The sequence below is a fragment of the Anomalospiza imberbis genome, chromosome 10 (assembly GCF_031753505.1).
Source record: "Anomalospiza imberbis isolate Cuckoo-Finch-1a 21T00152 chromosome 10, ASM3175350v1, whole genome shotgun sequence".
Lineage (NCBI taxonomy): Eukaryota > Metazoa > Chordata > Aves > Passeriformes > Viduidae > Anomalospiza > Anomalospiza imberbis.
Genome location: NC_089690.1, coordinates 9,254,334 through 9,279,155, shown reverse-complemented (window position 1 = coordinate 9,279,155; position 24,822 = coordinate 9,254,334). Strand labels below are relative to the sequence as shown.

General features: G+C 61.6%; 3 protein-coding genes and 1 pseudogene across 4 annotated transcripts; 2 read left to right on the top strand and 2 right to left on the bottom strand.

The window, feature by feature from the left end:
* Positions 1-173: 173 nt before the first annotated feature.
* Positions 174-3,449, top strand: LOC137479870 (intestinal-type alkaline phosphatase-like). The gene is made up of 11 exons (XM_068200536.1): positions 174-349; positions 890-1,006; positions 1,119-1,234; positions 1,456-1,630; positions 1,773-1,945; positions 2,034-2,168; positions 2,257-2,329; positions 2,413-2,547; positions 2,658-2,849; positions 2,967-3,077; positions 3,165-3,449. The coding sequence occupies exons 1-11, from the start codon at positions 286-288 to the stop codon at positions 3,425-3,427; spliced, it is 1,554 nt and encodes a 517-aa protein (XP_068056637.1). The 5' UTR covers positions 174-285; the 3' UTR covers positions 3,428-3,449.
* Positions 3,450-3,583: 134 nt separating this feature from the next.
* LOC137479874 (endothelin-converting enzyme-like 1) lies at positions 3,584-7,947 on the bottom strand. Of its 2 annotated transcripts, XM_068200543.1 has the most exons (4): positions 7,811-7,941; positions 5,231-5,326; positions 4,625-4,701; positions 3,584-4,377 (listed from the first exon to the last, which is right to left on the bottom strand). In XM_068200543.1, the coding sequence occupies exons 1-4, from the start codon at positions 7,892-7,894 to the stop codon at positions 4,278-4,280; spliced, it is 357 nt and encodes a 118-aa protein (XP_068056644.1). In that variant the 5' UTR covers positions 7,895-7,941; the 3' UTR covers positions 3,584-4,277. The 2 variants fall into 2 exon arrangements, with proteins under 2 accessions (XP_068056644.1, XP_068056643.1); XM_068200542.1 differs by lacking the exons at positions 3,584-4,377; positions 4,625-4,701; positions 5,231-5,326 and adding an exon at positions 5,348-5,754 and having other exon boundaries at positions 7,811-7,947.
* Positions 7,948-8,676: 729 nt separating this feature from the next.
* LOC137479613 (intestinal-type alkaline phosphatase-like) lies at positions 8,677-11,926 on the top strand (annotated as a pseudogene).
* Positions 11,927-12,082: 156 nt separating this feature from the next.
* LOC137479869 (endothelin-converting enzyme-like 1) lies at positions 12,083-23,636 on the bottom strand. Its single transcript, XM_068200535.1, has 18 exons — positions 23,033-23,636; positions 20,714-21,599; positions 18,076-18,144; positions 17,809-17,919; positions 17,146-17,238; positions 16,793-16,917; positions 16,169-16,391; positions 15,931-16,029; positions 15,759-15,833; positions 15,213-15,316; positions 14,943-15,001; positions 14,739-14,790; positions 14,562-14,629; positions 14,331-14,455; positions 14,022-14,087; positions 13,730-13,825; positions 13,124-13,200; positions 12,083-12,876 (listed from the first exon to the last, which is right to left on the bottom strand). The coding sequence occupies exons 2-18, from the start codon at positions 21,455-21,457 to the stop codon at positions 12,777-12,779; spliced, it is 2,286 nt and encodes a 761-aa protein (XP_068056636.1). The 5' UTR covers positions 21,458-21,599; positions 23,033-23,636; the 3' UTR covers positions 12,083-12,776.
* Positions 23,637-24,822: the final 1,186 nt, after the last annotated feature.

Sequence of the window (24,822 nt, the reverse complement as noted above, 5' to 3'; positions counted from 1 at the left end):
GCCCTGCCTGGCACCACAGCACCGTGGCCAGGGCAGGATTTCCTTCCAGCACTGCACTTCCTCTTGTCCCTGCTTCTGTCTGTGCCCCAAGCCCTTCTGTGCCCAGCAGGCACAGGGCACTGTACCAAGGAGGTGACATCAACCCAGGCCCACAGCCTTTGCACTCAGCCGAGGTGTGGAGAACCCCTCCACACACCCTGCTAGGGCTGGTCCCTGTCCAAAGTCCCTCCCATATCTGCTGGATTTACAGACAGTGCCAGCAGCACTGGCCTGTCAGATCTCACCATGCAGCTCCTGGCATTCCTCACCCTCTGCCTCTGCGCAGGGTTCAGCACCGCTGTCATCCCAGGTGGGACAAGGATGGGCATGGGTGCCTGGCTGGCTGTGGTGGGTGTCCAGGGAAGCAGGGTGTCAGCCTGGCTGGCCACGAGGAGGGCTTGGGGAGGGGAGCTGGGGCTGCCCAGCGGAACAAGAATTAATGGAGGTTAGTTACCCCTGCCCTTCTCAGGGTTTTGAACCACTTTCCCCCCAGGTTTTCGCTTGCTTCTGTGCTGGGGGCTGGGCTGGGGGAAGTGCCTGTATCCTCTATCACCACTTCCTACCATGGGTTTGGCCCCACCCCACTCGACAGATACCTCCCCATGATGGCTGGTTTTGCTGTGCCCCCTTGTTCCCAGCCCCAGGACCCTGGGGCCAGGCAGTCGGTGCAAGCCTGCATGGTCTCTCCCCTCCGCAAAAAGCCCCCTGAACCTCCTGGTCCCTGTGACAGGAGGCCCCAGCATGGGAGTGCCCAGGGAACAAGTATCCCTGGGCTGTGGGTACCCTTCAGGGGTGCCCCAGGGATGCAGCTGCTGTTGTGCTGGGACTGATGGGTGTTTGCACTGTCCAGCGGAGGAGGAGAATCCATCCTTCTGGTACAAGCAGGCAGCTGCAGCCATCGATGCCTCCTTAAAACTCCAGCCCAGGATACGGGAAGCCAAAAACCTCATCCTTTTCCTTGGGGACGGTGAGTCCAGCTGGCACCCCAGCAAGCAGGCTGACATGGCCAGTACTCTGCTGAGTGGGATGTGTGCGGGGCACCTGGTTCAGAGGATAACCAGGACTCTCTCTCTGCCCAGGATTCGGGATCCCCACCATCACAGCCACCCGCATCCTTAAGGGGCAGCAGCAGGGGAAGCTGGGCCCTGAGACCCCTCTTGCCCTGGATGCTTTCCCCTATGTGGCTCTGTCTAAGGTAAATTCCAGCATGCTGGAAAGGGGCCATGGTGATCCTGGGCATGGGGCCATGGTTATCCCAGGCATGGGGCTGCTGGCAGCCGGGGGCTGCACATACATTGTGCATGGGGTCCCTCCCCATCGCACGCATGCCCATGGGTGAATGAATCAGTATGGCATGGGGTGCGGGGGGAACACCCCACTGGGGACCCCAGCCCTGAGTCCTTCTATCCTCGGCAGACCTACAATGTGGACCGGCAGGTCCCTGACAGCGCGGGGACAGCCACAGCCTATCTCTGCGGGGTGAAGGGCAACTACAAGACCATAGGGCTGAGCGCGGCCGCCCGCTTCTCGGAGTGCAGCACCACGGCCGGCAACGAGGTGATCTCAGTGCTGGAGCGAGCCCGCAAAGCTGGTAATGGGGAAGGCAGGGCTGGGGGGACCCTGTGGGGATGAGGGGTGCCACACTGGGAGCTTTCCCCTCCTGAGCATCCCATAGCTTGGTGGTGGGGACCCTGTGTTGCCCTTGGTGGGGCCTGATGAGCGGGGGTCGGCAGGGAAGGCGGTGGGCATCGTGACCACAACACGGGTGCAGCACGCGTCGCCCTCGGGAACCTATGCTCACGTGGTGAACCGGGACTGGTACGCGGACGCCAGCATGCCCCAGGAGGCGCGGATGCAGGGCTGCAAGGACATTGCCTGGCAGCTGATCCACAACGTCGACATCAACGTGAGCGCCCACACACGGGAGGAGGAGAGCAGGGACAGACCCCTCTCAGGGCACCCCCACGAACACTTCGTCCACCTCATCCCTTCAGGTGATCCTGGGTGGGGGTCGGAAATACATGACTCCCGTGGGGACGCCGGACCCCGAGTACCCTGCCGACAGCAGGCAGAATGGGATACGCGAGGATGGGCAAAACCTCATCGACCTGTGGCTGAAGGCGCGGCCGGTGGGTGATGCATCAGGGACGCTCCTCTGCCCACTGCCCCTGGCACAGGGCCAGGCACCCACTGACCCCCTGAGGGATTTGCCCACAGGGTGCCCGCTATGTCTGGAACAGGACAGAGATGCTGGCTGCTGCCGCTGACCCCAACGTGAATTATTTGATGGGTAAAAAATGACCCCTGTGCCAGGACCCAACAGGCGTTGGGACACACAGGCACTGATGTTGTCCCCAACACATTCCCTCACAGGTCTCTTTGAACCCGTGGACACGAAGTACAACCTGGTGCGTAACTCCACCCTGGACCCGTCACTCACCGAGATGACAGAGGCAGCCATCACCATCCTGAGCAGGAACCCCAAAGGCTTCTACCTCTTTGTGGAAGATAAGTTGGGGCTGGTGCCCCTGGGGCCAGGGAGAGGGGGTTGTAGGGTGGGGGCAGGAGGTGAGGGTGCTGCTGTCGGGCCCCAGCCCACCGTGGGTGCCGATCTGCAGGTGGCAGAATCGACCATGGCCACCATGATGGTTCACCCCATAAGGCACTGACAGAGGCAGTGGAGTTCGACCACGCCATCGAGCGGGCAGGCACCATGACAGATGAGGCTGAGACCCTCACCGTCATCACCGCTGACCACTCGCACGTCTTCACCTTTGGTGGCTACACCCTGCGTGGCTCCTCCATCTTCGGTGGGACTCTGCCCTGTCTGGGGTACTGCTAGCCCTGTGGCACCCTGACTGTGACCAGCAGGATGATATGGGTGTTCCTTGGCTGATTCTCCTCCTCCTCCATTTCTCCTTCCACAGCTCTGGGCCAAAAGAAAACGACTGACGGGAAGAACTACACATCGATCCTCTATGGGAATGGGCCCGGATACCCAGGCGGTGAACGGCCCAATGTGGACCCAGACGCAGCCAGTGAGGGCACAGAGACCCTGGCTGGGAGGTTGGGTGTTGCTGAGGGCCATCATTGTCCCCCCTCACCTCTTTCTCTTCCCTCCCCAGTGCAGTTCGATTACCAGCCACAGGCGGCTGTGCCACTGGAGTCAGAGACCCATGGCGGTGAGGACGTGGCCATCCTGGCCAAGGGCCCCATGGCCCACCTCTTCCACGGGGTGCAGGAGCAGACCTATGTAGCTCATGCCATGGCCTACGCTGCCTGCATCGAGCCCTACACTGACTGCCACCAACGGGACTCTGTCCCTGGCATCCGCGCCACCCCCCTGGCCCTGCTGCTGCCTGCCCTCCTTCTGCCGCTCTTCCGTTGATCCCATGTCCCCTGGGCACCTCACACTGCCACCCTCCCCATGGTGTGGCACGTGCTGGCAGCTTCCTGAAGCAGCCCTGGTGTGGATGCAGCAGCCATGGGGACACCGAATCCCAGGCAGCGGGGTGATAAATAAACACACAGTGTGACACTGCTGGGACAGGCGTGTTGGTGGAGTGGGGGCGCCTGTGCCATGTGGGCAGGGCTGGGGGTGCTGCCCGCTGCTCCCACTCCCTGGCCATGGCCCCTGGCAGCCACCCAGCATATCCAGTGCTTTATTGACCAGAAACAGCAGCGAAAAATACAGCAGTGTCTGTGTGCACGTGCTCCCAGGCAGGCTGGCATCGCCCGGCCCAGCTGCGCCGCTGTGCCCCACCTCGGCGGGGCTGCTGCATGGACAGGAGGGGGCTGGCACGGGGAGGGCACCGTGCAGGGAAGGCTTTTGGCATGGGGCAGCCCCTTGGTAACTCCGGAGTCCTCTCCCTGCCTTGACTGACGCTGGGATGGATGTGGTAGGGCTGGGTGAAGGGCTTGGGCTAGGTGGACAGAAAAGGGGGCACAGGGGTGCCTGGGCGTGCCCTTGTTCCTCCATGGGCAATGAGGACCCCTCAGTGCGCAGGACAGTGGGTGGGCAGTGGAAGGGCAGGAGGCAGCTGCCCAACCCGAGTGTCTCTGCTGCCTACACCCCTATGGCAGGTGCCTGCCTTTGGGGTGACCCCCTGTGACACCCGAGCGTGCCCCCTTTACCTGGACGATAGGGAGGGGAAATGGGAAGTTGGGGAGTGGGCACAGGGTGTCACTTAGGCAGGGGAGGGGATGGAGGGTCCCAGCCTGCTGGAGGGGGATGGGCCTCACCACACCGAGCACTTGTGCACTGGGTTCATGGGCGAGTTCTTGGGGCAGTGGAAGACCCGTCCAAACTCCTCAAACTGCGAGACACTACCCAGGACCCTGCCGGGAGAGGGGAGAACCTCAGAGCTGGGCACCCCCTGCCCCCCGCACTGCTGCCTCGCACCCCACTCACAGCACGTGCTCACCCCAGCAGCACCCCACCCCTGCCCCAGGGATATCACCCAAAATCTGCTGGCACCAGCACTCCAAGGGAGTGCTCATCCCACTTTGCACAGCACCGACATCTGTGAGGAAGGCTGGCACCCACCATGCCCCAAGCCCACCCCATTTTGGGAGCACCCAGTACCTGTAGTGCTCCGGGGCGTGCTTGTCTGTCAGCACCTGCAGGTAGATGGACTGGGATCTCCGCTTGATGCACCAGTTCTGCACGGGACAAAGGTTCCATGGACAAGCCACATGGGGCACCCTGGGTCCTGGCAACCCCCAGGACACCATGGCCCTTCTGGCTGCTAGGGATTGAGGGCAATTGTGCCCTGATTGAATTTGTTTTTGTAGGGTCTCCCAGGAGCCTCTGTACATGGTCTAAGTGGGGTGGGAGAGCGTGGAGACATGTTTGTTATTGTAGGGTCTCTGGGGTTGTAAGCTGCCTGGCTGCAGGGTTTCCTAGAATTTTGGGATCAAATGTATTTGTTACTGTGGAGCTTCTGAAGCCATGGGGGACACACTTATTTATTATGGTAGGGTCCACAGGAGCAACAGGACAGCGTGGGGTGCTCGTTCAGGGCTGAGCTCTGTACCCTGAGCCCAGGACCTGCTGATGCAGCCGAGCCCAGCTCCTGGCCATTGGCCCTGTGTCCCGCAGGGCTCTCTCCCATCCCTTTGGGCTGCTGGCCCCACACAAGGCGACCCTCCTGCCCCAATAGCTGTTACATGTGAGGGAACAGGGGCTCACCTGGGCAAAGGCGATGAAGAAGAGCTGGTCGTGTGTGTACTTCATGTGGTGCAGGGGGTGCTCAGGGCCGTGCTCCCGCACCCACTTCTGGTAGGCCTGGAGAACAAGAGATGCCCTCAGCATGGCCTGGGTACTCCCCCAAACCCACCCTGGAACCCCCCAAGCCCCCAGCAACCGGCAATCAGGATCATGCCCACCCCTTGCTGCAGAGAGCAAGGAGGGGTTGGGGGGTCTCCTCCCACTCAACAGGGATGGCATAAGCAGCTGCCCGTGGCTGTGACACCCAGGGTGGGGGGACACTTATGTAGTAGGCGAGTTTGAGAACACCCATGTCAGCGAAAAGAGCTCCGAGGGCCATGCCGAAGTACTTGTTGGCCTGGCTCAGGCAGATCTTACCCGGCTCCAGCTGCTTCTCATTGCCCTCCATCTCCTTGGAGAGCTCGTGGATGGCATCGCGGAAGGGGGTGGAGAGGTGCTCGCTCAGCACCACCACGATGTGCCACAGCATGTAGTTGTGAAGGATCCTGTGACAGGGACGGGAGCAGCCCTCAGCATGTCCCCAGGCACAGGGGAGGGTGGGAACATGTGCCAGGATGGGGACACCCCTGCTCAGGGACACCCCTGCTCAGGGACACAGGGGGGCCATGGCTGGTGGGGGCACAGGGACAGTCTGGCACCATGTCCCTCCCTGACGTGTGCTGAGTCTGGTGATCTCTAGCGTGAGTGCCTCAGCTGCTGTCCAGGCACCATCAGGATGCTGTGGGGCTCACCACAGTGCCTTTTTCCACAAGCTTTCCCAGATTTCCTGTGCCCAGCCCGGCCTTCCAGCACCAGGAGGAGGGTGATGGTGGGAGGTTCCAGGCACAGCTGTCCTGTGCCCCCTGCCAGGCTGGGAAAGGTGCTAGAGGCACAGGGGATGCCAGCCCCCCTCACCTGCTGGGTGTCACACGGATGAGGTTGGACACCTTGTGCATGTAGTCGGTGGCCAGCAGCACCACCTCCTCCTCCTCCGAGAAGTTGTCATGGAAGATGCGGTCCAGCAAGCGCTTCCACTTGAGCTGCCAGGGCAGGCACTGTCAGGGGGCATGGGGACCCCCACTCCATGCCACCCTGGAGGGGACCCCCTCCAGGCTTTCCAGCCTCCCTTCCAGGAGTGCATTATCCTCAAGGGGATTTAACTGGGACAGGTGGTGGGCATTGAGGGCATGGAGCAGGGGGACAGGGACAATTGTGGGGCACAGGAAGATGGGGGACAGGCTGACAGGCTGGCACCAGGGGTACTCACCGTGGGAGTGATGCGCTGCTGCTCGGCCAGGGTCACTTTGTGGTACGTGCTGCCGACATCCCTCCGCACGTCGTCATACTCGGACACTGTGATCTGCACAGGGTGGGCATGGCTGTCACCATCCTACTGCCCGCCTTGAGGGTGACACAGGGATAGTACACTGGGATGGGGCACAGGTCTGGGCAACAGGGCATCTCTGATGTGGGTACTGACCCACATCCTTCCCCAGGAACCCTCTGCTGCCAGTGGGACCCTGAGGGCTGGTCAGAAGGTCCCAAGGAACTGAGTTATCTGAGCAATGGGCACACACATCCCTCCAAGGTCCAGACTAAGGTCCCCAAGACCTGGATATAGAGTCTACCAGGGCTCAGAGTGGCCTCTCAAGGAGCAGATGGGGGGCTGGAGTGGTTGTCCCAAGGGCTGGGAATGGGAGTTCTCAGGATGTGGGATTGGGTCCCTGAAGCTCTGCCGTGAGGTCCTCAAGAGGATGAGATCCCCAAGTTCCAGGTCTGAAGGTCCCCAAGGGCTGGGAGTGGCCCGCCTGCCGGGCCAAGCAGGCGCTGATGGAGGCCGTGATGCTGGACCGGGCGGTGGCACGGGCGGGAGAGCTCACCTCCCCTGCTGACACCCTGACCGTGGTGACAGCCGATCACTCCCATGTCTTCACTTTTGGGGGCAGCACACCACGTGGCAACTCCATCTTTGGTGGGTCCTGGAGAGGGGCAGGGAGCATCCTTCTTTCCACCACACCCTGTTGCTCCCACAGGAGGCTGAGCTTGCCCAGGCAGGGAGCTGGGGAGGGGTACCCAGCTGGGACAGTGGGTGACAATGTCTTTCCCTGTGCCAGGGCTGGCCCCCAAGAAAGCCAAGGACAAGCGAGCCTACACCAGCATTCTCTATGGCAATGGTCCTGGCTACAGCATCCGTGATGGGGCCCGTCCAGCTGCCAGCCTCCCTGCTGCGGGTACCAGTCTGCTGGGGATGTGGCAGAGCCATGGGGTGGCTGGGGACAGATTCCCAGTGAGTCTGCTGGGGATTAGGTGGAGGCAGAGGGTGGCTGGGGAGAGCGTCCCACTGGCATGGGCATGAATACTACACAGAGTCCTGGTGTCATTGTGAGGCTCAGGAGTCACCCCACTGCAGGAATCACGCTGATGCAGGAGTGATGGGAGCTGTGCCCCCATCCCTGGGACATGTCAGGGATCCAGTCCCCCAGCCTCATTTCTTCTCTTCCCCCTGCAGAGGACAAGGATTACAGACAGCAGGCAGCTGTGCCCCTGGAGACAGAGACTCACAGTGGGGAAGACGTGGTGGTGCTGGCCCAGGGCCCCATGGGCCACCTCTTCCACGGGGTGCAGGAGCAGCACTACATCGCCCATGCCATGGCCTACGCTGCCTGCCTCAAGCCCTATGCCACAGAGCCTGGGTGCAGGGCAGCCCGCAGGGCCTCCCATGGCACACGGTGCTCCCCACAGCCCCTGCTCGCCCTCCTGGCCCTCTGCATGGCTGCCCTCATAGTGAGGGGCTGAGAGGCTCTGCCTGAGTCCCACTGTGGACAGGACCAAGGGATGCAATAAACACAGGTTGTTTTGTCTCCATCCGCCGTGCCAAGGTTCACAGTGGCAGTCACCTCCTGACGTGCTGCCCTGTGCCTGCCTCTACAGTTGGCTTTGGCTCCTGGTTCTCCCCTGGGACCAGCACTGGAGGCACTGGGGTGCAGGAGATGATGAAATGCGGGTGAGGGGAGGCAATGTCCTCCCCAGATTTGCCTGGTTGGAGCACAGTACACAAGGGTTGGTACATTCCTATCAAGGGCTGAGCAATGAGCAGAGTTTTGGTCTACATCCATGGATTTATTGCTCGTGGAAGCCTGGGAAGAGAGCAGGGTGCTCGGTGCATGAGTGACCCCAGGTGCTCCCCATGCCAACCGTTTTCCCAGGTCCAATGCTCAGAGCTGCCCATGGAAGCCTGGGATGGGGCATTGCCCTGCCTGGCACCACAGCACCGTGGCCAGGGCAGGATTTCCTTCCAGCACTGCACTTCCTCTTGTCCCTGCTTCTGTCTGTGTCCCAAGCCCTTCTGTGCCCAGCAGGCACAGGGCACTGTACCAAGGAGGTGACATCAACCCAGGCCCACAGCCTTTGCACTCAGCCGAGGTGTGGAGAACCCCTCCACACACCCTGCTAGGGCTGGTCCCTGTCCAAAGTCCCTCCCATATCTGCTGGATTTACAGACAGTGCCAGCAGCACTGGCCTGTCAGATCTCACCATGCAGCTCCTGGCATTCCTCACCCTCTGCCTCTGCGCAGGGTTCAGCACCGCTGTCATCCCAGGTGGGACAAGGATGGGCATGGGTGCCTGGCTGGCTGTGGTGGGTGTCCAGGGAAGCAGGGTGTCAGCCTGGCTGGCCACGAGGAGGGCTTGGGGAGGGGAGCTGGGGCTGCCCAGCGGAACAAGAATTAATGGGGGTTAGTTACCCCTGCCCTTCTCGGGGTTTTGAACCACTTTCCCCCCAGGTTTTCGCTTGCTTCTGTGCTGGGGGCTGGGCTGGGGGAAGTGCCTGTATCCTCTATCTCCACTTTCTACCATGGGTTTGGCCCCACCCCACTCGACAGATACCTCCCCATGATGGCTGGTTTTGCTGTGCCCCCTTGTTCCCAGCCCCAGGACCCTGGGGCCAGGCAGTCGGTGCAAGCCTGCATGGTCTCTCCCCTCCACAAAAAGCCCCCTGAACCTCCTGGTCCCTGTGACAGGAGGCCCCAGCATGGGAGTGCCCAGGGAACAAGTATCCCTGGGCTGTGGGTACCCTTCAGGGGTGCCCCAGGGATGCAGCTGCTGTTGTGCTGGGACTGATGGGTGTTTGCACTGTCCAGCGGAGGAGGAGAATCCATCCTTCTGGTACAAGCAGGCAGCTGCAGCCATCGATGCCTCCTTAAAACTCCAGCCCAGGATACGGGAAGCCAAAAACCTCATCCTTTTCCTTGGGGACGGTGAGTCCAGCTGGCACCCCAGCAAGCAGGCTGACATGGCCAGTACTCTGCTGAGTGGGATGTGTGCAGGGCACTTGGTCCAGAGAATAACCAGGACTCTCTCTCTGCCCAGGATTCGGGATCCCCACCATCACAGCCACCCGCATCCTTAAGGGGCAGCAGCAGGGGAAGCTGGGCCCTGAGACCCCTCTTGCCCTGGATGCTTTCCCCTATGTGGCTCTGTCTAAGGTAAATTCCAGCATGCTGGAAAGGGGCCATGGTGATCCTGGGCATGGGGCCATGGTTATCCCAGGCATGGGGCTGCTGGCAGCCGGGGGCTGCACATACATTGTGCATGGGGTCCCTCCCCATCGCACGCATGCCCATGGGTGAATGAATCAGTATGGCATGGGGTGCGGGGGGAACACCCCACTGGGGACCCCAGCCCTGAGTCCTTCTATCCTCGGCAGACCTACAATGTGGACCGGCAGGTCCCTGACAGCGCGGGGACAGCCACAGCCTATCTCTGCGGGGTGAAGGGCAACTACAAGACCATAGGGCTGAGCGCGGCCGCCCGCTTCTCGGAGTGCAGCACCACGACCGGCAACGAGGTGATCTCAGTGCTGGAGCGAGCCCGCAAAGCTGGTAATGGGGAAGGCAGGGCTGGGGGGACCCTGTGGGGACGAGGGGTGCCACACTGGGAGCTTTCCCCTCCTGAGCATCCCATAGCTTGGTGGTGGGGACCCTGTGTTGCCCTTGGTGGGGCCTGATGAGCGGGGGTCGGCAGGGAAGGCGGTGGGCATCGTGACCACAACACGGGTGCAGCACGCGTCGCCCTCGGGAACCTATGCTCACGTGGTGAACCGGGACTGGTACGCGGACGCCAGCATGCCCCAGGAGGCGCGGATGCAGGGCTGCAAGGACATCGCCTGGCAGCTGATCCACAACGTCGACATCAACGTGAGCGCCCACACACGGGAGGAGGAGAGCAGGGACAGACCCCTCTCAGGGCACCCCCACGAACACTTCGTCCACCTCATCCCTCCAGGTGATCCTGGGTGGGGGTCGGAAATACATGACCCCCGTGGGGACGCCGGACCCCGAGTACCCTGCCGACAGCAGGCAGAATGGGATACGCGAGGATGGGCAAAACCTCATCGACCTGTGGCTGAAGGCACGGCCGGTGGGTGATGCATCAGGGACGCTCCTCTGCCCACTGCCCCTGGCACAGGGCCAGGCACCCACTGACCCCCTGAGGGATTTGCCCACAGGGTGCCCGCTATGTCTGGAACAGGACAGAGATGCTGGCTGCTGCCGCTGACCCCAACGTGAATTATTTGATGGGTAAAAAATGACCCCTGTGCCAGGACCCAACAGGTGTTGGGACACACAGGCGCTGATGTTGTCCCCAACACATTCCCTCACAGGTCTCTTTGAACCCGTGGACACGAAGTACAACCTGGTGCGTAACTCCACCCTGGACCCGTCACTCACCGAGATGACAGACGCAGCCATCACCATCCTGAGCAGGAACCCCAAAGGCTTCTACCTCTTTGTGGAAGATAAGTTGGGGCTGGTGCCCCTGGGGCCAGGGAGAGGGGGTTGTAGGGTGGGGGCAGGAGGTGAGGGTGCTGCTGTCGGGCCCCAGCCCACCGTGGGTGCCGATCTGCAGGTGGCAGAATCGACCATGGCCACCATGATGGTTCACCCCATAAGGCACTGACAGAGGCAGTGGAGTTCGACCACGCCATCGAGCGGGCAGGCACCATGACAGATGAGGCTGAGACCCTCACCGTCATCACCGCTGACCACTCGCACGTCTTCACCTTTGGTGGCTACACCCTGCGTGGCTCCTCCATCTTCGGTGGGACTCTGCCCTGTCTGGGGTACTGCTAGCCCTGTGGCACCCTGACTGTGACCAGCAGGATGATATGGGTGTTCCTTGGCTGATCCTCCTCTTCCTCCATTTCTCCTTCCACAGCTCTGGGCCAAAAGAAAACGACTGACGGGAAGAACTACACATCGATCCTCTATGGGAATGGGCCCGGATACCCAGGCGGTGAACGGCCCAATGTGGACCCAGACGCAGCCAGTGAGGGCACAGAGACCCTGGCTGGGAGGTTGGGTGTTGCTGAGGGCCATCATTGTCCCCCCTCACCTCTTTCTCTTCCCTCCCCAGTGCAGTTCGATTACCAGCCACAGGCGGCTGTGCCACTGGAGTCAGAGACCCATGGCGGTGAGGACGTGGCCATCCTGGCCAAGGGCCCCATGGCCCACCTCTTCCACGGGGTGCAGGAGCAGACCTATGTAGCTCATGCCATGGCCTACGCCGCCTGCATCGAGCCCTACACTGACTGCCACCAACGGGACTCTGTCCCTGGCATCCGCGCCACCCCCCCTGGCCCTGCTGCTGCCTGCCCTCCTTCTGCCGCTCTTCCGTTGATCCCATGTCCCCTGGGCACCTCACACTGCCACCCTCCCCATGGTGTGGCACATGCTGGCAGCTTCCTGAAGCAGCCCTGGTGTGGATGCAGCAGCCATGGGGACACCGAATCCCAGGCAGCGGGGTGATAAATAAACACACAGTGTGACACTGGTGGGACAGGCGTGTTGGTGGAGTGGGGGCGCCTGTGCCATGTGGGCAGGGCTGGGGGTGCTGCCCGCTGCTCCCACTCCCTGGCCATGGCCCCTGGCAGCCACCCAGCATATCCAGTGCTTTATTGACCAGAAACAGCAGCGAAAAATACAGCAGTGTCTGTGTGCACGTGCTCCCAGGCAGGCTGGCATCGCCCGGCCCAGCTGCGCCGCTGTGCCCCACCTCGGCGGGGCTGCTGCATGGACAGGAGGGGGCTGGCACGGGGAGGGCACCGTGCAGGGAAGGCTTTTGGCATGGGGCAGCCCCTTGGTAACTTCGGAGTCCTCTCCCTGCCTTGACTGACGCTGGGATGGATGTGGTAGGGCTGGGTGAAGGGCTTGGGCTAGGTGGACAGAAAAGGGGGCACAGGGGTGCCTGGGCGTGCCCTTGTTCCTCCATGGGCAATGAGGACCCCTCAGTGCGCAGGGCAGTGGATGGGCAGTGGAAGGGCAGGAGGCAGCTGCCCAACCCGAGTGTCTCTGCTGCCTACACCCCTATGGCAGGTGCCTGCCTTTGGGGTGACCCCCTGTGACACCCGAGCGTGCCCCCTTTACCTGGACGATAGGGAGGGGAAATGGGAAGTTGGGGAGTGGGCACAGGGTGTCACTTAGGCAGGGCAGGGGATGGAGGGTCCCAGCCTGCTGGAGGGGGATGGGCCTCACCACACCGAGCACTTGTGCACTGGGTTCATGGGCGAGTTCTTGGGGCAGTGGAAGACCCGTCCAAACTCCTCAAACTGCGAGACACTACCCAGGACCCTGCCGGGAGAGGGGAGAACCTCAGAGCTGGGCACCCCCTGCCCCCCGCACTGCTGCCTCGCACCCCACTCACAGCACGTGCTCACCCCAGCAGCACCCCACCCCTGCCCCAGGGATATCACCCAAAATCTGCTGGCACCAGCACTCCAAGGGAGTGCTCATCCCACTTTGCACAGCACCGACATCTGTGAGGAAGGCTGGCACCCACCATGCCCCAAGCCCACCCCATTTTGGGAGCACCCAGTACCTGTAGTGCTCCGGGGCGTGCTTGTCTGTCAGCACCTGCAGGTAGATGGACTGGGATCTCCGCTTGATGCACCAGTTCTGCACGGGACAAAGGTTCCATGGACAAGCCACATGGGGCACCCTGGGTCCTGGCAACCCCCAGGACACCATGGCCCTTCTGGCTGCTAGGGATTGAGGGCAATTGTGCCCTGATTGAATTTGTTTTTGTAGGGTCTCCCAGGAGCCTCTGTACATGGTCTAAGTGGGGTGGGAGAGCGTGGAGACATGTTTGTTATTGTAGGGTCTCTGGGGTTGTAAGCTGCCTGGCTGCAGGGTTTCCTAGAATTTTGGGATCAAATGTATTTGTTACTGTGGAGCTTCTGAAGCCATGGGGGACACACTTATTTATTATGGTAGGGTCCACAGGAGCAACAGGACAGCGTGGGGTGCTCGTTCAGGGCTGAGCTCTGTACCCTGAGCCCAGGACCTGCTGATGCAGCCGAGCCCAGCTCCTGGCCATTGGCCCTGTGTCCCGCAGGGTTCTCTCCCATCCCTTTGGGCTGCTGGCCCCACACAAGGCGACCCTCCTGCTCCAATAGCTGTTACATGTGAGGGGACAGGGGCTCACCTGGGCAAAGGCGATGAAGAAGAGCTGGTCGTGTGTGTACTTCATGTGGTGCAGGGGGTGCTCAGGGCCGTGCTCCCGCACCCACTTCTGGTAGGCCTGGAGAACAAGAGATGCCCTCAGCATGGCCTGGGTACTCCCCCAAACCCACCCTGGACCCCCCCAAGCCCCCAGCAACCGGCAATCAGGATCATGCCCACCCCTTGCTGCAGGGAGCAAGGAGGGGTTGGGGGGTCTCCTCCCACTCAACAGCAGCTGCCCGTGGCTGTGACACCCAGGGTGGGGGGACACTTACGTAGTAGGCGAGTTTGAGCCCTCCCATGTCAGCGATGTTCTCCCCCAGTGTGTGTTTGCCATTCACCTGCCGAGAGAGGAGAAATGTCAGCATGAACAGAGTTGTCCCCATCCCCATACTGGCACTGAGGCTGCTGCAGCCCTGAGGAGTTTTCAAGCTAAGGTGTGATGAATTGTTGGGTCTCAGGGCCGGGCAGGGCAGAGTCAGTTCTCCTGCAGACACCCAGCCCTAAGCGATGGGGCAGCAGGGACCCCACCGTGGGACAGCTGTGCCCTGCTGGGCATTGCCCGGCAGGAGAGGGGGTCTCACCCTCTGGTTGTAGACGGTGAAGTTGTCATAGAGGTTGACGATGCACTGTGCCTTCTTCAGGAACTTGCTGTACGACCGCTCCGTCCACCAGTGCACCAGGTTCCCGTGCCGGTCGTATTGTCCCCCTGTCGAGGCAACCGCCACCTCCAGTAGTCCCAAGGGGCCCAGGCGTCTTGCCTGGCTGCCTCAGCCCATCCTCACATCTGGGCAGGATATAGGAGGGATACTCACCCCAGTCATCATAGCCATGAGTCAGCTCGTGCCCAATGATGGTGCCAATCCCACCATAGTTCAGCGACCTGTTGGGTGGGGAACAGAGGTGAGAGGGTGGAGAGCACGGTGCTGGCAAGGATGGGGGTGACCCCATGAGATGGCAACCCCCCAGTCATCCCCCAGCCCCACACTCACTGCGGGAACTCGGGGTCGTAGAGCGTGGGCTGCAGGATGCCAGCAGGGAACACTGGGGACACAGGAGAACATTGCAGTTGGGTGTCACCCTGCCCTGTACACACCCACAGCATCATCGAGCACCACGGGACCCTGGGCCTTGACCCTATCCCAGATCCTCCCTGCTCCCGTCCAAAGGGCGGATCGGGGGTGGACAGTGCTTACCCATCTGGTTCTTGTTGGGCAGGTAGTAGGCGTTCAGTGCCTGGGGAGGCAGCAGCCACCTGCAAGGAGAGCCAGCAGTGCTAGGCTGCACAACACTGAGGGACATGGAAGTGCCATCCCTCTGCACAGCTGCGGAAGAGGAGGGCACTCCTGGCATCCCTGTGCCCTTCTGCCTACAGCCTGTGGGCTGCATCCGGGCATGGGGCCAGGGGACACTGGTGTCACCATGCTGAGCCCCTCCATGTCCCCCCAGGGCAAGGGGATACCCACGCGGACTTATCCACCTCCTGCCGGATCTTCTTCACTGAGAGCCTGATGCCGAAGGCAATGCTGTTGAGGATGTTCTTGAAGTAGGTCTTCTCATCCACCTCAAACTGGGGAGGCACAGCCACATCAAGGGAGATGCCAGCCCCAAGGGTGTGGAGGGCAGGCCTGTGGTGTCCTCCCACCCCTGTGAGCCTTGGTGACTGTGTGGATGTGTCACAAGTGTGTTCTCATGTCCCGTGCTGTGTGCCCACAGGGGCAGCTGCCTCTCTGTCAGCTCCGTGAGGTCCCTGAGCCACCCTGGCACTGCCAGCCCTTGCCAAGGATGGGGCTGAGCTCTGGGAGCTGCAATGTGGGGAAGGAGACACCACCCCAGACCCCAGGGACTGTATGACACTGCTGGTATGGGGCACCCTGCCAACAGTGAGCACAGTGAGCACCAGGAGGGAGCTTGTTTTGAGGTGGCATCTCCACAGAGCCTGATGCATATGTGGGAACCATCTTCCCCCACCATGTGCCCATGTCCTCACATGCTCCCGGGCTATCCCTTGCCTCATATTCCTTGTCGATGGCCTCTGGCTTCAGGAGGAAATCGGGGTACCCAATCATCACCATCATAGAACGGAGCTGTGAGCAAAATGAGTGGGGGGTTCAGGCCCCTATCCCATGTGCCCCCACACTGGTGATGGGGCCAAAGACAGGAGTGTATGCTAGGGGCCACTACCTTGGCCCTGGCTGCTCTCCGTGTTTCCTCATCCATCCAGTCCAGCTCATCCAGGCGCTGGTCGAGGATGTATTTGATGTCCTCCACCAGCTGCTGCACCTATGGTGGGTCACCATGGTGCTGGCACGGCATCCCCACCAGCCATCACCGGCCAGACAGCCCTTGGTGGGGGCAGTAGGCACTTTGGCAAGGTGATGGGAGATCACAGTGGCTCCTGCCCATAGGCAGCATCACCTACCTTGGCTTTGCTGGCAGAGGAGAAGTGCTCCTCAACGAAAAGAGCTCCCAGGGCCATGCCGAAGTGCTTGTTGGCCTGGCTCAGGCAGATCTTACCCGGCTCCAGCTGCTTCTCATTGCCCTCCATCTCCTTGGAGAGCTCGTGGATGGCATCGCGGAAGGGGGTGGAGAGGTGCTCGCTCAGCACCACCACGATGCGCCACAGCATGTAGTTGTGAAGGATCCTGTGACAGGGACGGGAGCAGCCCTCAGCATGTCCCCAGGCACAGGGGAGGGTGGGAACATGTGCCAGGATGGGGACACCCCTGCTCAGGGACACAGGGGGGCCATGGCTGGTGGGGGCACAGGGACAGTCTGGCACCATGTCCCTCCCTGACGTGTGCTGATTCTGGTGATCTCTAGCGTGAGTGCCTCAGCTGGTGTCCAGGCACCACCAGGATGCTGAGGGGCTCACCACAGTTTTCCCACAAGCTTTTCCACAAGCTTTCCCAGATTTCCTGTGCCCAGCCCGGCCTTCCAGCACCAGGAGGAGGGTGATGGTGGGAGGTTCCAGGCACAGCTGTCCTGTGCCCCCTGCCAGGCTGGGAAAGGTGCTAGGGGCACAGGGGATGCCAGCCCCCCTCACCTGCTGGGTGTCACACGGATGAGGTTGGACACCTTGTGCATGTAGTCGGTGGCCAGCAGCACCACCTCCTCCTCCTCCGAGAAGTTGTCATGGAAGATGCGGTCCAGCAAGCGCTTCCACTTGAGCTGCCAGGGCAGGCACTGTCAGGGGGCATGGGGACCCCCACTCCATGCCACCCTGGAGGGGACCCCCTCCAGGCTTTCCAGCCTCCCACCTGAGGAGTGCATTATCCTCAAGGGGATTTAACTGGGACAGGTGGTGGGCATTGAGGGCATGGAGCAGGGGGACAGGGACAATTGTGGGGCACAGGAAGATGGGGGACAGGCTGACAGGCTGGCACCAGGGGTACTCACCGTGGGAGTGATGTGCTGCAGCTCGGCCAGGGTCACTTTGTGGTACGTGCTGCCGACATCCCTCCGCACATCGTCATACTCGGACACTGTGATCTGCACAGGGTGGGCATGGCTGTCACCATCCTACTGCCCGCCTTGAGGGTGACACAGGGATAGTACACTGGGATGGGGCACAGGTCTGGGCAACAGGGCATCTCTGATGTGGGTACTGACCCACATCCTTCCCCAGGAACCCTCTGCTGCCAGTGGGACCCTGAGGGCTGGTCAGAAGGTCCCAAGAAACTGAGTTATCTGAGCAATGGGCACACACATCCCTCCAAGGTCCAGACTAAGGTCCCCAAGACCTGGATATAGAGTCTACCAGGGCCCAGAGTGGCCTCTCAAGGAGCAGATGGGGGGCTGGAGTGGTTGTCCCAAGGGCTGGGAATGGGAGTTCTCAGGATGTGGGATTGGGTCCCTGAAGCTCTGCCATGAGGTCCTCAAGAGGATGAGATCCCCACGTTCCAGGTCTGAAGGTCCCCAAGGGCTGGGAGTGGAAGTCCCCATGGAGGGATTGGAAAGAGACTGCTCAGGAGCAGATATAGACGTCCCCAAAACTCTGTGACTGAGATGTCCAAGGGCTGGACAAGGGCACCCCACAGTTCATGGCATGCATCCCCTCACGTTGGCAAGGTGCTGCTCCAGCTGCAGGATCTCCTGGGCTTTCTGCTCCACGTGCTCAGCCCCCAGGAGGGTGAGCAGTCGCTGCATGAACACTCGGTATGCGGCCAGGATCTGTTCAGAGGGAAGGGATGCTCAGGGCCACCCCCCACTGTCCTATGGCACCCCAGTCCCCAGCACTACTGGCAGTGAGGTGCGCTCTGTCTGCCAGCCATGCTGGCTGCTGGTCCCTCTCCTGGTGTCCCCAAGGCATCCTTGTGCCCCCCTCACCTTCTCGCTCTCCTCATCCTGCCCCAGGTAGAGGGTCCGTTCGGGCAGGGTCAGCCCATCCTGGTCGATCTGGGGCAAGAGACGGGCAGTGGGTGAGCAGAGGGAGGGCGCTGTGCTGAGCCAGGCACCCCTCGCCTTCCCCAGATCGCAGAGCGTCCCTGGTGTCCCTGGAGCCGAAGGATGGCACTCTGCTGGAGCAGCCCCAGGAATGGGCATGTCGCTGCCTCAGTTTCCCTCCTGCTAGAGGCTGCTGGAGCTGCAACAGGCAGCATGCAACAGGCTGGGAGTGCTGGGCAGAGAGCAGGCCCCTGCTCCATGGCCTGACTGGCACATAGGCTGCCTCTTAGCCTGCCCGGTGCTGCCACCACTCTCTGCCCCCTGGTGTCCCCCACCTGCCCCGTGGCCAGCCCCACTGCTGTGCTGCAGCCTGCATGGCGAGCTGCATGGACACCCTGGCTCTTCACACACAGCCCTGCTGTGCTGTAACCACAGGCACAGCCTCCAAGCCATACACACACCTGAGCACACTTGCACGTACGTGCACACTCACACACACACAAGCACACGGGTAACTCACCCCTCTGGACACACACCTATGGATGCTCACACCCCTACACACATCCCTACACACGCACCACCCGTTTTACCCCGGCTCTGTGCACGCACACACACAGACACATAGACACACACAGACACACAGACACACAGACACACACACGCACACACACGCACACACACACACAGACACACACAGACACACACAGACACACACACACAGACACACACACACACACAAACACACAGACACACACAGACACACACACACAGACACACAGACACACACAGACACACACACGCACACACACACACACACACAGACACACACAGACACACACACAGACACACACACACACACAAACACACAGACACACACACACACGCACACACACACACACACACAGACACACACAGACACACACACACAGACACACACACACACACAAACACACAGACACACACACACACACACACACACAGACACACACACACAGACACACACAGACACACACAGACACACACACACAGACACACACACACACACAAACACACAGACACACACACACACACACACACACAGACACACACACACAGACACACACAGACACACACAGACACACACACACAGACACACACACACACACACAAACACACAGACACACACACACACACACGCACACACACACACACACACAGACACACACAGACACACACACACAGACACACACACACACACAAACACACAGACACACACACACACACACACACACACACAGACACACAGACACACACAGACACACACAGACACACGCACGCACACACACACACACAGAGTCATGCACCCTCTCCTCCTCTCTCACTGTCTCAGCTCCCCGCAACTCACTTCACCACCCCCCTCCACTCACACAGCCGCAGCGCTGCCCGCAAACCCACGGGCACCTCCAGCCTTCCTCCCCCATGTCCCTCATCCCCCCTGCCCCCTTTGCTTTCCCGGACGGGCGCTGAAACCTGCAGCCCTCACACACCGCAGCCCTCACACACGGCCCAGCCCCCTCATACACCCTGTCCGCTCACACCCATCGCACACCCACCCCCAGTCGCACCCCCCGACATCCCGAGCCGTGACCCTTAGCCATGTCTCCCCCACGCCCACGCTGTCCCCCCCGGCGCGCTCTGGGTCCCCGCTCAGCCCGCCCACCCTTTCCCTGTGACAGACGCTCCCTCTAGTGTTACACACGCGCGGCCCGGAGCCGGCAGCGAGCCGCCCCGGCCCCGCGCACCTTCTCACACTCATATCCCACAGCCCCACCATCTCACAGGCAGCAGGGCGGCTCGTCTCCACCGCTGTGTCCCCCCTCTGCCCTCGCCATCACCACCTCCTCGTCCCCACCACGCCATTACCATGCGCACCTGTGCCCACCCTTCTCTGCTATGCCCACCTCCATGCCCATCACCGAGCCCACCACACATCCCTGCTGTGCCATTGCTTTGCTCCCATCATGCCCACCATTGCACCCCAGACCCACCAAGAGACTTGGCCAGCCAGATAAAGCCCACCTGTATTCTGGTGGCACCTCAGGGTGAGTGACGTGGTCTGGCAGGGGTGGGAAAGACTGAGAAAGCCATGGGAAAATGCCCTGGCACAGTACTGGGGGGTTGGTGGGCATCTCCCTGCCTCTGCCTGGGGCTTGCCCCCTGTGTACAGGTGGTAGCCACAATGCCAAGGTGAGCGGCTTGGCTGCCAGCACTCTGGAGTCCTTGGTGTCCTGCTGGGCTGTCTTCAGCACCCAAGCAGGCGGCACTGCCGCACTCGGTGCATCTCTCTGCCCGTGTCCCCAGCCCTGTCCTGGAGGTGCCACCCTCACCCCAGGGTAGCCTGACACAGGGGTCCCATGCTGGAAAGACAGGAGGGTCTCCAGGGACAGGAGGGGTCCCCACCCCAGCCATCTGCTATAGCCAAGCCCAGACACTGCGCAGGCACTCAGTGCCTCTGCAACAAGGACAGTGACATCAGGCAGGTGTCAGCGGCACTGCTGGGTGGCTGGGGCAGGGGACAGCCGCAGGGGCACAGTGCCCTCACCCGGATGACATAGCGGGAAGTGTTCCTCTCGTCCAGGCTGACGGTGAGGGAGAAGAGCACGGCAGCACTGTAGACGCCCTGTGTCTTGTAGAGCAGCTCGTTGATGTCCCTGCGGTCCGGAGGGGCATCCCAGCCACCGCACTCCCCAATGACCTCCAGCATGGGCCGGGGGCCGAGCCGATCGATCTCAGCCCGGTCCAGACACGAGCGGAAAAACTCCTTGACCTTCCTCTCTGCCGAGTCACGGGCTCGGCGCCGCACGGGGCGGCTCAGCAGCGCCCGCAGCTTGGCCTCGTTCTGCTCGGCGATGGCCCCAATGGTGCCGTACACCAGCTTGTCCTCAGGGATGCCGTGTCGCCGTAGCCAGCCGCCACAGGCGAAGGAGTAGAAGTCCTGGCAAGGGTCAATGGTAGCATCCATGTTGGCACTTAGGAAGCGGGATGCCCGCAGGAAGGCCTTCTTCTCCTGGCACCCCTCCAGGCAGTAGCTGTCCCCTTCGGTCGCCAGGTACTTGAGGACCAACATGCACGTCAAGATGACGCAGAGCCCCGCAGCAAAGACCAGTCCTGAGAGCAGACAGACCTCCCGGCGGCTCCAGCGTGGCAGCCCCCCACGGCGCTTCTTGGCCCCTGCGCCCAGCTGGAGGGCGAAGCCGTTGGGCAGGGTCCCGCTCTGGTACTTGCTCACGTACTTCACCTCCTGAAACTCATCATAGTGCGCTGTCAACGAGTAGGTCTTCTCCATGGCCGGGAGTGGGGGTCCCCACCAGCAGCACTGGTGCAGGGGGCTCAGGGCAGGTGGAGGGCAGGCTCAGGCAGCCCACAGTTCATGACGGAGCCGTGCCTGCCATGGGGAAGTGGTGATGTCCGGGTGAGTAAGGAAGCTCCTGGAAAAGGCAGAAGAGATGGATAAGGGGGGGGTTGGGAGGAGCAAGGGTGGGGGGGTTGCTTCTTGTCGTCATTGCTGCCCGTATATCCATCCCCTTGTGTGCCCCACTGCTGGCACTGAGATTGTCCATAGTGCCAGGAGCTTCGTGGCATCTCTACCCCATGGCTGTCCCCTCTGCCAGCTCCTTTGGTGACAGGGCAGGTCATCTGCATGCAGGACGCCTGCATGATGGCAGGGTTCAGTCTCTGGCACAGCTAATCTCACACCCCCACACCCACACAGTGCTCCAGCCAGAGCACACATGCTGGGTGGATGTCCAAGGTGTTCCAGTGAACCCAAACTCAGCACCATGAAACCCCTTCCCAACCAGGGGGAGCACAGGGCAGCCAGTCTCTTTGGGTGGGGTATGGATGGGGAGAGCAGCTTGGGGAAGAGGGGCTTTGGGGAGATTTGTGAGGGGAGCTGTTGGGTTGGGGTGCCGTGGGCTGGGTCAGGTTGTGTGGCCCCACGTTGGGTTGCACGGATGGTGCTGTGCCGTGGCGGGCGGTGTTGCATTGTGCTGTGGTGCACCGTGTTGCATTGCATCGTGTCAAATTGTGGCACGGTGCGTGATGTGTAAACAAAGTTAATTCCAGTCTGGGGGAACCCTGCACCCCGTGGACACATCACAACATTCCCCCACAATCACCACCACCATCCACCCAACCCCTCTCCACTGGCTGGTGCACGACAGGCAGGGGTGTCTGTCAGGGTGACATGCTGGGGAGCAGAGGGTCTGCCCGCGGGGAAAGGAGGGTGGGGACATAGATGGGTTGGGGAGAGGGCTTCAAAAAGAGACCCCGCTTCTTGCTTGGTGCAGAATGGTATCTGGATTTGCAGGTGGGGGAGGACGGGTTGGGGACAAAAAGCTGCTCGGGAGGTGGCCAGTATTCCCACAGCGGGGCTCCCCCCGCACCCCCATTCCTTCCACAACTTGGGCAAAGTTTTGCCCTGGCACAGCAGCCCGGCAGTGCCCGTGCCAGGGAGCTGCTGCCGTCGGAAAGTTAGAGGAGACAGCAGCCGGCACGGCAAAGCGTGGGGGGGCCAGGGGCTGCCCAGGAAGCTCGAGGGATGATGCTCAGTACGCTGCCCGAGATGCTCAGGGGATGCTCGAGGGTTCCCGGGGGATGCTGCCCGCGATGCTCGGAGGATGCTGCCTGCCCAGTATGTTCGGGAAGGTGCTTGTCGGGATGGTAAGGAAATGCTCGGGAGGTGCTGGGGAGATGCTGGCCAGAATGATGCCTTTGGTGCTCGGGGGCATGCTCGAGGGTTGCTCGAGGGATGCTCGGGAAGTGCTCCCCGGGATGATGCCCGGGATATTCGGGGGATGCTCGGGAAGTGCGCGCCGGCAGATACGGGGACTGCTCCCCGGTCTGCTCGCGGGGTGCTCACCGAGGTACTCGAGGGATGCTGGGGGGATGATCTTCGTTCTGCTGCCCGGGGAGTACGCGGATGCTTGGGGGTCGCTAGTCGTTTGCTCACCGAGATACTTGGAAGATGCTCCCGGGATGCTGGGGCGACGCTGCCGGGATGCTCGGGGACGCTGACCGGGATGTTCGGGGGGCCCTGGGGGCGCTCAATGGCTCTCTCAGGGGGTGTCAGGAGGCTGCCGGGGGCTGACCGACCCCGCGCCACTCGTCCGGCTGCGCGCCCCGCGCACCGCTCCGCGCCCCGCGCCGCGGCTGGCGGAGCGGCGGGGCCGGAGGGAGGCGGCGGGGCGGGGAGGGGGTGGTGTCTCCAGCCCGGCTCTCCCGCAGGCCAGGCTCCATTAACGAGATTATTATGCAAAAGAAGCAGCCCTGTGCCACCCGCCAGCCTTACCTCATCCTCGCCGGCGGGGAGGTAGGGCAGGGGTGTCCCTGGGCCCCTTTACCCCTGGGGGGCTGGCACAGGGCTGGCAGTGCCAGTCCGCCTGGCACTTCTCGTCCAGGGACCCTGCCGCCATCCTCCGGTAGCCGGACACCCAAGAGGGGCACGGGTGGGCACGGCCGACGGCCTGTGCCAAGAGCATCCCGGCGGCACGACACCCCACTCCCTGCCCGGGCACCCTGGGGGGCTCAGCCCGTCCCGGTCCCGTTCTGCCAGAGTGGGTGCAAGGGGATAGGACTGTGGGTGGGCAGGAGACAGAGCCTGAAAGGCTCCGGGTGAGAGGGTGGGCACGGGGGGGTGGCAGGGGTGGCACAAGGAGGAAGCTGTGCATTCAAACACACACGCGAAGGTCCGGGAATATTAAACTGCATTGCAGATAAATCCCCAACATAAATATCGTGAGCTGCTCTGCCACGGGGGGGGGGCCCAGCAAGGAGATTTATAGCCTAGCAATTCCCACGGTGGCCCCCTGCAGTGCCTGGGTGCTCTGGCCCCCCACAGCCATCCTGCCTGTCGTGCTCAGGGGTGCCCTGCTACCCTCACTCTCCCGTGCCAGAACATCCCTAGATGCTCAGAAGGGGCTCTGCGTCTCCTGGATGCTGGGGACGGACAGCACACACTGGGTGCTGTGGCATGGGGCCCTGCTTGTCATGGCACAGGTGGCTCAGTGATGTGGGACCTGCTGTCTTGTCCTGTAGGTACTGTGGGCTGGCCCCAGGCACAGCTCACGATGCCTGGGGCTGCTGAGGCTGCTCCTTCCTGTGCTGGGCTGCTGGGCATGGCCCGGGCATGGTGCCTTCTGCAGCAGCCAGACCCAGCATCACCTACTCAGGCAGTGGCACACATGTACATCACATGTACACTCACACACAGACATGCACCAGCACAGATGCACACTCTGTACCTTCACACATTCTCACAATTAAGCACTCACTGCCATCCATGCATACCCTGGCACACTAAACACAAGCTCAGGTGTTGCAGCTCAGATTTCATGGGGCACATGTCAAGGCAGAGAGAATCATGAATCCCACAAGCGAGACACCTCAGGCTCAGGTATCCTAAGCAGCCAGGTATTACCAACCCCAGTGGGATGCAAGGGCACCCAGTCAGGCTGCTTCATGGGTGGGCACAGGGAATCCAACCCTGCTGCTCATGAAGGTGCTGGCTGGAAGACAGGGGCATGGGACTCCCCATGCTTGCACTTACCCAGCCCTGAGACACACTTGGCACCTTGGTTGGAGCATGATGGATGTACATGGGGGGCGGGGAGAGCCTGGTGTTATTAACAGCCCTGGGTAGTGCTCCAACAG

Bases quoted from the DNA above. Each gene is read 5' to 3' on its own strand.
- LOC137479870 (XM_068200536.1), top strand. From the start codon at position 286: ATGCAGCTCCTGGCATTCCTCACCCTCTGCCTCTGCGCAGGGTTCAGC. The intron at 1,946-2,033 runs GTGAGCGCCCAC...TCATCCCTTCAG, and splicing joins TCCACAACGTCGACATCAAC to GTGATCCTGGGTGGGGGTCG. The intron at 2,330-2,412 runs GTAAAAAATGAC...ATTCCCTCACAG, and splicing joins CAACGTGAATTATTTGATGG to GTCTCTTTGAACCCGTGGAC.
- LOC137479874 (XM_068200542.1), bottom strand. From the start codon at position 7,848: ATGGGGCCCTGGGCCAGCACCACCACGTCTTCCCCACT. The intron at 5,755-7,810 runs GTGAGTCTCTGT...TCCCTGTCACAG, and splicing joins ACCACCACGTCTTCCCCACT to GATCCTTCACAACTACATGC.
- LOC137479869 (XM_068200535.1), bottom strand. From the start codon at position 21,457: ATGGAGAAGACCTACTCGTTGACAGCGCACTATGATGAGTTTCAGGAG. The intron at 17,239-17,808 runs GTGAGGGGATGC...CACCCTGTGCAG, and splicing joins TGGAGCAGCACCTTGCCAAC to ATCACAGTGTCCGAGTATGA. The intron at 14,791-14,942 runs GTAAGCACTGTC...CTGTGTCCCCAG, and splicing joins GCCCAACAAGAACCAGATGG to TGTTCCCTGCTGGCATCCTG.